General features: G+C 39.5%; 1 protein-coding gene across 1 annotated transcript; it reads right to left on the reverse strand.

Moving 5' to 3' along the window:
* Positions 1-6,874: 6,874 nt before the first annotated feature.
* Positions 6,875-10,280, reverse strand: LOC138877230 (uncharacterized). The gene is made up of 6 exons (XM_070156821.1): positions 10,049-10,280; positions 9,729-9,948; positions 8,908-9,620; positions 8,239-8,631; positions 7,510-7,830; positions 6,875-7,122 (listed from the first exon to the last, which is right to left on the reverse strand). Exons 1-6 carry the CDS (start codon positions 10,278-10,280, stop codon positions 6,875-6,877), a joined length of 2,127 nt encoding a protein of 708 aa, XP_070012922.1.
* Positions 10,281-12,489: the final 2,209 nt, after the last annotated feature.

Below are 12,489 nucleotides of genomic sequence, written 5' to 3' on the forward strand. Positions count from 1 at the left end.
CAGACTGTAATACAGAGTCGATCTTTTTCTAGATTCGGAATTTGAACCGGTGACTTGGGACGCCATAAATTATCCCAAGTGGCGACTCTGAATTTAATAAATAATCCTGTTTCGATTGTCACTTTAAATTAAAAAAAATCGCTTATATACCCCTTACGGGGGTGTAGGTAAAAAGGAGGTGTGACAATTACTGGATGGTAGAAGTAATTTAATAACATCAACTCTCTCCAGTCTACCAGCATATTACATGCAATACGCGTTGCTCCCCCCTAAAACTCTTAAGAAAATTGACCAAATTCAGAGAAATTTTCTTTGGGGTACAAGTGATCATAAAAGGAAGCTTCACCTTGTCAATTGGATTTGGTTACTAGAACCAAAAAAGAAGGAGGATTAGGGTTAATAAAAGCTCGTTCTAAGAACCTAATCTTATTAGCCAGTCCAGCCTGGAGATTAGCTAACAACACCACCAATTTATGGACAATTACCCTCCTTAGAAAGTACTCTCATAAGCCAAGTGAAAAGGGCTCGTTCATTTGGAATAATATAATTAAGGGATGGAAAATATGCCAAAAAGGTATGACATGGTCCATCCACAATTTCTCCTCTCTTAATTTGGGGGAAAATAGATGGATCCCAAACTCAAATACCCTAAGAAGCTATGCCATTGGTCCCCTAACCAAAGAGGAAGACTCTCTTAAGATATATGATGTTAGATCCGAAATTGGTGAAACTTGGAAAAAATTACCTTTGTTATCCTAGATGAGATAGCTGGCAATATCCTCACAACCTTCATCTCTAGTGATAACAATAAGGATTCCATATCCTGGGATAGCAATGTGAATAGGAGTTTCACGACAAATTCTTGTTATGCACTAGTTGAAGGTAAAAATCCACCTCAAATAAACTCAAACTAGGTATGGAACTTGAATTGCCCTAACAAAATCAAATATTTCTTATGGCTTTGTAACCTCAATAGACTACCATGTAGAAATTATCTATCCCAAATAAGCTTGAACATAGATGAGTAGTGCACAATTTGTCGTAAAGAACCAAAATTCCTTATGCATATCTTCCTCACATGCCCTCATGTCCATACTCTATGGCAAAAACTAGGCATTAATACTAGTAAATTCCAACCAAAATGCCAAAATTGGCTCCAATCTCTTACATAGGAAATCCTCAAATCCCAAACCAAATTCTGACTTGGAATACTTTATTCCCTTTTGTAATTTGTAACATCTGGCTTACAAGGAACAATAACAATATAAATAATACTACCATTCTACTATCCCTTAATAAGATCATTGACTAATCTATCGAATATATTCTACTAACGGATAGAGAATCCAATTGGTATAGGAAAATCAACCAACAATCAGTAGGATTAAACCTCATTCTGGTTGGTATAAGCTAAATATAGATGGTTGTTATATCTCGCATTTTTCCTACTTTAAAATTTCGTCTTCAGTTAATTGACGTAGACTCGGGGGTGAGATAATTTTGACGTTAGTATATTTACACTATTTATAACAAGCGATAAATAAGTGTCATGAAGGATAAAGGGGTACACGGATTAAAGGAAACAAGTTTCGTTGAAAGTGGACAATTTGGAATAAAATACGGGTCAAGCGACAATACACGATAATTATGAACTAGTACCATGCAAGGTACCATGTGACTATGGTAGTATAATATATAAAATATGTATGAAGTATTTTTAGAAATAAATAGAATTTTAAGTAATTTAGGGTAATTTTTAAATTATGCGGGTAATTAATTAATTACCGGGTAACAAGACATTACCCAATTAACTAATAAGTGGATAAAAATTATAAATTCTATCACCCTCCCACATGGCACAAGGTCACTAATTAGGAAAGATGATTCATGTATAGTTGTCTTGAAGATAAGTCTTAAAATAAGACTTGTAAAGTCTTATCCAAAAGACAAGAGAACGTGAAAAGCAAGTCTTAACTAAACACTTAAGAGTGTTGGATTCCATTCTTTTGAACAAAAGATTAGAAATAGCTTTATGTAAAAAGTCAGATTTTTGTAAAGGTTTCAATGTCAATTGGTCTTTAAGAAAATGTTAAAGAAACAAGAACAGAATCCATTCGTTCAAATCCAAAGCGCAGATACTTAAATTCGATTTTTAGTTTCTAAATTCAATCCACGAAGGTTTCCAACAGGATAATTATACGGAGTTATTCCTATTACATGTATGTTAAGACTAAGCTCTTCCTTCATTTTGTATGATTCCGTAATTACACAAGTTTGATAATGAGACATAAAGAAAAATTCATGTCCCGAAATTTACGTATATTTTCCTAGTTTTGTAAGTTACAATATTCTCCTTATTGGGACTTCATATTCAATTAAGTATTTTCTTCTTCCAGTCAAGAGAGTAGAGAATTTACATATGTACAGTATTAAAAGTATTTTCATTACCATCGAGCTATAATCGATGGACAGACCCCCTATGGGGAAACCTCTTATCATATGGTAATTTATATACCGAGCCTGCTATGGCTGAGTGCCTACGAGCGAGCCCAGTTGGTGAGATACAAAGCCTAGTATGGCCGAGCACTTATGAGCGAGCCTACTACGGCAGAGCATATATATATGTATACCATGTCTTATTGGGCCAGATGACTATTTTATTGACTATACTGAGAGAGTTGAGTCATTATCAGCATTTGAGCATATCTTCAGATTTTCTTTGACTCCCAATTGTTTTCAGTTATTATATTATTAGTTAAGTTTCAGCTTCAGTATATTGCCTTACATACTCGGTACATTGTTTCGTACTGACGTCCCTTTCTGGGGGTGCTGCATTTCATGCGTGCAGGTTTGAACATACAGACGAGTAGATCTCATCAGTAGGTGTATTCCCGAGTTTAGCCTTATTGTTAAGCTCCCCGTCTTTTGGAGTTGCCAGGTCTAGCAGTTTGGAGTATGTCACGCCCCATGCCTAGGGGCGAGACTGGCACTCAGTGCCTCAACTATCCTTGCATATCACCTGTGAATCCGAGACTTTGAACATGTAATGTCATATTTTTGGCCATGGGCTGCAAGAAAATGTACGATGTAAAATATAAAACTAAATAGAGACTAACGCTGACTAACCATCAACATAAGGCTGGGCCGGCAAGGCCCTCATATTTACTACAACTGACAAGCCAACAAAATATACGTACAGGGCCTACCAGTCCAACATACTGTATTAACTGACAGGACATATCTACAAGCCTCTAATAATAGATGTATAATGATCGGAACAAGGCTCCAACCTACCCATAACCTATCTACATATATACACAAGATACACACCACACTGCTAGCCCGGTAACTCCGAAAGAAGGGGAGCTTACCGATAAAGCTGATCTCGGGCAACACCTACTGAGGAGGTCTACCCGTCTGTCTGTCTGACCCTGCATGCATGAAATGCAGCATCCCCAGAAAGGAACGTCAGTACGAAATAATGTACCGAGTATGTAAGGCAATATACTGAAACTGAAACTGAACTGATAATATAACAACTGAGAACAACTGGTAGTCAAAGAAAACTCGAGGATATGCTCATCTGATAATACTGACTTAATTCTCTCAATATAGTAAGTAAAATAACTGTCCGACCCTATAAGGCTCGGTATACATATATATCTGTTCTGCCGTAGTAGGCTCGCTCATAAGCGCTCGGCCATACTAGGCTCTGTATCTCGACCAACTGGGCTCGCCCATATGCGTTCGGCCACAGTAGGATCGTCATATAACTTACCATCTGATCAGAGGTTGCCCAATAGGGGCCTGCCCATCGATTATAGCTCGATGGTAATGAAAATACTTTTAATACTGTATATATAAACTCTCTGCTCTCTTGACTGGAAGAAGGAAATACTCAACTGAATATGAAATCCTGATAAGGAAATATTATAACTTACAACACTAGAAAAATATACGCAATTTGCGAGACTAGCAAAATATACGTAAATTTTGGGATATGAATGTAATGACGAGATCATGACAAATGAAAAGAAAGAGCTTAGCCTTAATATAGAAGAGCTTAGCCTTAACATACCTGTAACAAGTAAGCACAGAATATATCCTGAAATCAATATTTTGTACCAGCTAAAACTTCCCGCCATAATCCCATACGGATCGCTACTGAAGAAATCTCCAAGAACTAATCATAAACCCGAAATGCTTGAGAAATCGAAGATGATAATTACTCAAGTCAAGTCCATGTTGGTGTCCGAGCTTAGTTCTGAGACGATTGGTAATGTCGAGGACATAGCTGATTTTTCCAATGATGTTTTCAACACGTTGAATTGGCTCGGTGCTGATTATGATTGTTTCTATAGAGATGTGAAGGAATTGATTTATAATAAATATGAATTGCAAATTGAAGAGAGGAAAGGCGTGACTAATTTAGCGTCTATATCATTACTGATTAGGCATCCAAAAAAATGTTGTTTCAATCTTTTCTCTTTCCTATTTTCATCTGCTACCCTAGCATTTGACAGCCTTACAATTTCTTGTAAGAGTCATGAAAGGGGTAAAGAGGGTGCTGCCACGTAGGAGTGTCGGAATGTTAATCTTTATCTAATTAGGTAGTGTCTCGTTATCCGATAATTAACCAATTACCCGCATAATTAAGAATTGCTTCAGATTACTTAAAATTCTACTTATTTTTAATATATTTGATACACCGTACTATTACGGTCCGGTGGTACCCTATAAAATAAATTCACACACTATTAACAATTATTATAAACATTTATACTGCTGTTTTATGTAAAATTTACACATAATGTCAATATATTGAATCTTTAACTTATTAAGCTTTCATATATTACTACATAAAAATTACATTATTAATTAAATATATACTCACAAATTCAAACAACCACATTTTGTTAGTTGGTATTTCACTAACATTGTAATTAATATGCGATTTATACGTGTTTGTCATATATATCACTTAAAATTAACCTTTCTATCATAAAAATACTTAACTCACGAATATTAATTAATCACACCATACATACATAATATATGACCTTAATTATCAAAAAAACATTTGTAACTACTAATATTATTTTAATAACTAGACATACTAAACATAATATCTAATGGTATCAAGGTCGTAGACTTACAGGGTCTCATAATAATGATGTCTTAAACCCTATATAACATCCTAATGGACATAATCCCTTCGAACTCATGTGGATTTACTACGGAACATCCTAATGGTAAGGTACGAGATGTAACATCCTTCCCTCCTTTAGAAACATTCGTCCTCGAATGTTAACTCCCCATGTTCTGTATAACTTTGGAAGGGTCATCTTTGTAACCACACCACTACCCATTTTCCTCTTAGAATATTAATAACTCAATGCCACACAGTACTACAATTATGTATAATGACCATGGACTGACACGATCAACGATAATAACCAATATAAGAATTTGCACATGTACCTTATGATTATGACGTCTCAGTCGGACCCTTCTCTGGAGGAGGAAATAAGTAGGGATATCTAGACTTCATGTTTTCCTCAACCTCCCAAGTCATTTCTTCCACATTATTGTTTCTCCAAAGTACTTTCACGGAGGCTACCTCCTTATTCCGCAGCTTGCGGATTTGTTGGTCTAGGATGGAAATCGAAACTCCCTCGTATGATAAGTTCTCTGTAATCTGTACATCATCCGTGGGTACTACTCGGGTAGGATCGCCAATGCACTTCCGTAACATAGATACGTGAAAAACCGGATGAACAGACTCCAATTCCGAGGGCAATTCTAACTCGTAAGCTACTTGGCCCACTCTCCGAATGATCCTATAAGGCCCAATATACTATGGGCTAAGCTTGCCTCTCTTGCCAAATCTCATTACACCTTTCATAGGTGACACCTTTAAGAATACCCAGTCATTAACCTCGTACTCTAAATCTCGTCGCCGCACGTCAGAATATGACTTCTGTCGACTCTGAGCTATCAGCAGTCGCTCCCGGATAAGCTTTACTTTTTCTATGGCCTGTTTAACCAGGTCTGGCCCATATAACCCAAATTCTCCAACATCGAACCACCCTATGGGAGATCTGCACCTGTGCCCATATAAAGCCTTGTACGGAGCCATCTAGATACTGGAGTGGTAACTGTTATTATATGAAAACTCGATAAGAGGTAGATGTTCATCCCAACTTCTATTAAAATCCAGCACACATGCTCGCAACATATCCTCGAGCGTCTGAATCGTGCGCTCGGCTTGTCCATATGTTTGTGGATGAAAAGCTGTGCTGAGATTCACCTGAGTTCCTAGACCTTTCTGAAATGACCTCCAAAAATGTGCTTTAAACTGGGCCCCACAGTCAGATATAATAGATACGGGTACCCTGTGTAGACGCATTATCTCCTTAATATATAATTTTGCATAATCCTCTGTTGTGTAGGTAGATCTGACCGGTAGGAAATGAGCTGATTTCGTGAGACTATCGACTATCACCCATATAGAATCAAGCTTATGATGAGAATGAGGTAAACCTGTGATAAAGTCCATGTTAATCGCCTCCCATTTCCATGTCGGGATCTCTATAGTCTGCATTAGCCCTCCGGGCTTCTAGTGCTCTATTTTCACCTGCTGGCAACTAGGGCATTGAGCGACATACTCGGCAATGTTCTTTTTCATATCGTTCCACCAATACACATCCTTGATGTGATGATACATCTTTGTCGACCCAGGGTGAATAGAATACCATGAATAATGTGCTTCTGACATAATCCTGTCTCGTAGCCCTGCTACCTATGGAACACACAAACGACCCTTGTATCTGAGAACCCCATCTCCTTTGAGTTCTAACAACGACTTCTTTCGTTATGGAACCCGCTCTCTCAACTTGACTAACTCTGGATCCTCGTATTGCCTCTCCTTTACTTCAGCTATGAGAGATGATTTTGCAGCATTTTGGAGTACAACTCCTCTATTGCCAGAGTCCACTAATCTAATCCCCAAACAAGCCAATTGTTGAATCTCCCTTGTTAATTGTCTTTTCTCGGCCTCTACATGTGTTAAGCTACCCATAGATCGGCGACTTAAAGCATCTGCTACAACATTAGCTTTCCCTGGATGGTAGAGAATGTTAACATCATAGTCTTTCAATAATTCAAGCCATCGTCTTTGTCGCAAATTCAACTCTTTTTGCTTGAGGATATATTGCAGGCTCTTATGATCTGTGAATATATCAACATGCACACCATATAAATAATGCCGCCATATCTTAAGTGCATGGACAACCGCAGCTAACTCGAGGTCGTGGGTCGGATAATTCCGCTCATGCTTCCTTAACTGCCTTGAAGCATATGCAATTACTTTTCCATATTGCATCAGGACACATCCTTACCCGACACCTGAGGCATCACAATACATGGCATAACCATCTGGACCATCTGGAAGTGCCAGAACTGGCGTTGAGGTCAATCTGTTCTTAAGCTCTTAAAAACTCTGCTCACAGGCCTCTGTCCACTGAAACTTAGTCGCTTTCTGCATCAGCTTTGTTAATAGTGCTGAAAGAGAAGAAAACCCCTCTACGAACCTCCGATAATATCCTGCTAAGCCTAGAAAGCTACGAATCTCTGTCGGAGTGGTAGGTCTAGGCCAGGATTTCACAGCCTCAATTTTCTGAGTGTCAACCTTTATACTTCCGTCGGATACAATGTGCCCCAAGAATGCTACGGACTTTAGCCAGAATTCACACTTAGAAAACTTAGCATACAATTTATTATCGCGGAGGGTTTGGAGTACTGCTCGCAGGTGATCTACATGCTCATCCTCTGAATGTGAATAAACCAGAATATTATCAATAAAGACTATCATGAACAGATCCAAATATGGCTGGAATAGGCTATTCATCAAGTCCATAAATATGGCAGGTGCATTCGTCAACCCGAAGGACATAACAAGAAATTCAAAGTGGCCATATCGAGTCCTGAAGGCAGTCTTGGGAATATCTTTCTCCCGAACTCTAACCTGGTGGTACCCCGACCTCAAATCTATCTTTGAAAAGCATCTAGCTCCCTGCAACTGATCAAACAAGTCATCTATCCTTGGAAGGGGGTACTTATACTTAATAGTTACCTTGTTCAGTTGCCTATAGTCGATACACATCCTTAGCGATCTGTCCTTTTTTCGTACAAACAATACCGGTGCACCCCAAGGTGAGGTACTAGGCCTAATAAAACCTTTTTCCAGTAAATCTTTTAATTGCTCCTTCAACTCCTTTAATTCGGCAGGTGCCATTCTATATGTAGGGATGGATATTGGTTGTGTTCCCGGAAGCAAATCGATTGCAAAATCAATCTCTCGCTCTGGAGGAATACCTGGAAGTTCATCTGGAAATACATCCGCGTACTCTTTTACTACTAGAATAGACTGAAGTATAGATTTCTCAGCATCGGCATCTTTAACTCGCACAATATGATATATGCACCCTTTTGCGATCATTTCTCTTGCCTTCAAATAGGAAATAAACCCGCCTCTGGGTGTCGCTGTATTACCTTCCCATTCGAGGACTGGCTTACCCGGATAATGAAATCTAGCTATCTTCGCTCGACAATCAACCGTGGCATAACAAGCTGCCAACCAGTCCATGCCCATGATAGCATCGAAATCCAACATCTCTAGTTCAACTAGGTCGGCTGAGGTTTGACGACCACAATATGTTATCGTACAACCTCAGTAAACACGTCTAGCGATAGTCGATTCTCCGACCGGTGTAGATACCGTAAAAGGATCACTTAGTATTTCAGGCACTATACAAAATTTTCGCGCGATAAATGTGGTAATACATGATAAGGTAGATCCTGGGTCTATCAAGGCATAAACATCGTGAGCAAAAATAGTCAACATACCTATCACAACGTCTGGTGAAGACTCTTGGTCCTGTCGACCTGTTAGCGCATAGATACGATTCTGGTTACTACCTGAACTGAACCTTCTACCTCGACCTCGACCTCTACCAGCCGAAGACCGAGACTCGTGCCCTGAAGGATGCACAGACATAGCTGATCCTGTTGCTAAATTCGCTGGTTGCGCCATATCCCCAGAATCCTTATTAGGGCAATCTCGCATCATATGCCCTGGACGTCCACTTGTATAACAAGCATCAGAACCGGCTCGGCATTGGCCCAAGTGTCCTCGACTGCAGATGGCACATCGCGACTGAAATGGCCTTGTCTGTCTCAAACCTCGTTGTTGCTGCAACCCTGACGCTTGGGGGCTCTCACCTGGTCCTGACTGAGTATAGAGGTCATACCTGTACCCATGTAGCTGAGGTGGCAGAGGTCTAGGTGGTCGTTTGAAGTACTGGAGCCGGTAGCTCCCCTGAGATTGCTCCTGCGACCTGACAAATCTCATCCTCTTACGTTGCCCTGACTCATTCCTCTCCACACTCTGCTGCCGACACCTACCCCTTTCTATATTCTGGGAAAATGCCTGAATTCGCGAGATATCCATACTATCCTGTAATGCAGCGGTGACACACGCCTCGGTCAACTCTGGGGCCAACCCCGCTATAAACCTGTGGATTCTATCCCGCATATTAGCAACTATGGATGGTGCATATCTGGCCAAGGAGTCAAAACGGAGACTATATTCTCGAACACTCATGTTGCCCTGCTTGAGTGCTAGAAACTGATCGAGTCGGGCCTGTCAGATTTCTCGTGGTAAATACTGGTCATGGAAGTCTTTTGAAAAATCCTCCCAAATAGAAGGAGGGGCATTACGTCCCCTGGACCTTTCCCATCCCTCATACCAAAGGATGGCTATATCTCGGAGTCGAAAAGCTGCTAACTCAACTGCCTCTTTCTCCATGGTATGCATAACCCGAAAAATCCTATGAAGCTGATCTATGAAATCCAGCGGGTCCTCCCTCTGATCTGTCCCCGTGAACTCTGGGGGATTCAAAGCAATAAATTCTCGGACCCTTGAACTCCCAGATCCCTCAGAAAGTCGTGCACTAGAGGATGCCCTAGCTTGTTGCTAGGTAGCTACCAACTGTGCCAACAAATGCACCACACCCCTCAAGTCCTGATCTAATGGAAGCGGAGGGGGAACTGGATGTCTCCCTAGGAATCTCCTCAGGTGGCGGAGGAACCGATAATCTCTGAGTAGGGGTCTCTCCCTGTGACTCCGATTGGGCCACAGTTGGGGGTACTCTGCTAGTCCCCTCACCTACTGCTGGTTCTCTCCTCTGACTAGTTGTAGTCTTCCTAGTTATCGCCATCTGTGCATGCAAATGTCAATACATAAGTTTAACTCAAATTTTCTACAACTCAGTGCTACAACATGATTTAGATTTGAATAAAAAGGTAACCAACTCCTAGATCCCCTGTAGTCCCTTGCTTATATAATGTGGTGCACCACACATTTATAAACAAGACCCTACTAGACACGGCTTGTAGACTCCCTAGGACAGAACTGCACTGATACCACTTTTGTCACGCCCCATGCCTAGGGGCGATACTGAAACTCAGTGCCTCAACTATCCTTGCGTATCACCTGTGACTCCGAGACTTTGAACATGTAATGTCATATTTTTGGCCATGGGCTGCAAGAAAATGTACGATATAAAATATAAAACTAAATAGAGACTAACGCTGACTAAACATCAAAATAAGGCTGGGCCGGCAAGGCCTTCATATTTACTACAACTGACAAGCCAACAAAATATACGTACAGGGCCTACCAGTCCAACATACTGTATTAACTGACAGGACATATCTACAAGCCTCTAATAATAGATGTACTAAAATCGGAACAAGGCCCAGACCTACCAATAACCTATCTACATATATACACAGGATACACACCACACTGTTAGCCCCGGTAACTCCGAAAGAAGGGGAGCTTACCGATAAAGCTGATCTCGGGAAACACCTACTGAGGAGGTCTACCCGTCTGTCTGTCTGACCCTGCATGCATGAAATGCAGTGTCCCCAGAAAGGGACGTCAGTACGAAATAATGTACCGAGTATGTAAGACAATATACTGAAACTGAAACTGAACTAATAATATAACAACTGAAAACAACTAGGAGTCAAAGAAAACTCGAGGATATGCTCATCTGATAATACTGACTCAATTCTCTCAATATAGTAAGTAAAATAATTGTCCGACCCTATAAGGCTCGGTATACATATATATCTGCTCTGCCGTAGTAGGCTCGCTCATAAGCTCTCGGCCATACTAGGCTCTGTATCTCGACCAAATGGGCTCGCCCATATGCGCTCGGCCACAGTAGGATCGTCATATAACTTACCATCTGATCAGAGGTTGCCCAATAGGGCCTGCCATCAATTATAGCTCGATTGTAATGAAAATACTTTTAATACCGTATATATAAACTCTCTGCTCTCTTGACTGGAAGAAGGAAATACTCAACTAAATATGAAATCCTGATAAGGAAATATTATAACTTACAACACTAGAAAAATATACGCAATTTGCGAGACTAACAAAATATACGTAAATTTCGGGATATGAATGTAATTACAATATCATGCCAAATGAAAAGAAAGATCTTAGCATTAATATAGAAGATATTAGCCTTAACATACCTGTAACAAGTAAGCACATAATATATCCTGAAATCAATATTTTGTTCCAGCTAAAACTTCCCACCATAATCCCATACGGATCACTACTGAAGAAATCTCCAAGAACTAATCATAAACCCGAAATGCTTGAGAAATCGAAGATGATAATTAGTCAAGTCAAGTCCATGTTGGTGTCCGAGCTTAGTTCTGAGACGACTGGTAATGTCGAGGACATAGTTGATTATTCCAATGATGTTTTCAAAACATTGAATTGGCTCGGTGCTGATTATGATTGTTTCTATAGAGATGTGAAGGAATTGATTTATAATAAATATGAATTACAAATTGAAGAGAGGAAAGGCATGACTAAGTTAGCGTCTATATCACTACTGATTAGGCATCCAAAAATATGTTGTTTCAATCTTTTCTCTTTCCTATTTTCATCTGCTACCCCTAGCATTTGACAGCCTTACAATTTCTTGTAAGAGTCATGAAAGGGGTAAAGAGGGTGCTGCCACGTAGGAGTGTGGGAATGTTAATCTTTATCTAATTAGGTAGTGTCTCGTTATCCGATAATTAACCAATTACCCGCATAATTAAGAATTGCTTCAGATTACTTAAAATTCTACTTATTTTTAATATATTTGATACACCGTACTATTATGGTCCTGTGGTACCCTGTAAAATAAATTCACACACTATTAACAATCATTATAAACATTTATACTGCTGTTTTATGTAAAATTTACACATAATGTCAATATATTGAATCTTTAACTTATTAAGCTTTCATATATTACTACATCAAAATTACATTATTAATTAAATATATACTCACAAATTCAAACAACCACATTTTGTCAGTTGGTAGTTCACTAACATTGTAATTAATATGCA

Source organism: Nicotiana sylvestris, chromosome 9 (genome assembly GCF_000393655.2).
Source record: "Nicotiana sylvestris chromosome 9, ASM39365v2, whole genome shotgun sequence".
NCBI classification, from domain to species: Eukaryota; Viridiplantae; Streptophyta; class Magnoliopsida; order Solanales; family Solanaceae; genus Nicotiana; species Nicotiana sylvestris.

Coding starts and splice junctions, on each gene's coding strand:
- LOC138877230 (XM_070156821.1), bottom strand. CDS start 10,280: ATGGCGATAACTAGGAAGACTACAACTAGTCAGAGGAGAGAACCAGCA. Junction 9,621..9,728: donor TCAAAAGACTTCCATGACCA/GTATTTACCACG, acceptor CTCCTTGGCCAG/ATATGCACCATCCATAGTTG. Junction 7,123..7,509: donor GTTTCAGTGGACAGAGGCCT/GTGAGCAGAGTT, acceptor TCTACCATCCAG/GGAAAGCTAATGTTGTAGCA.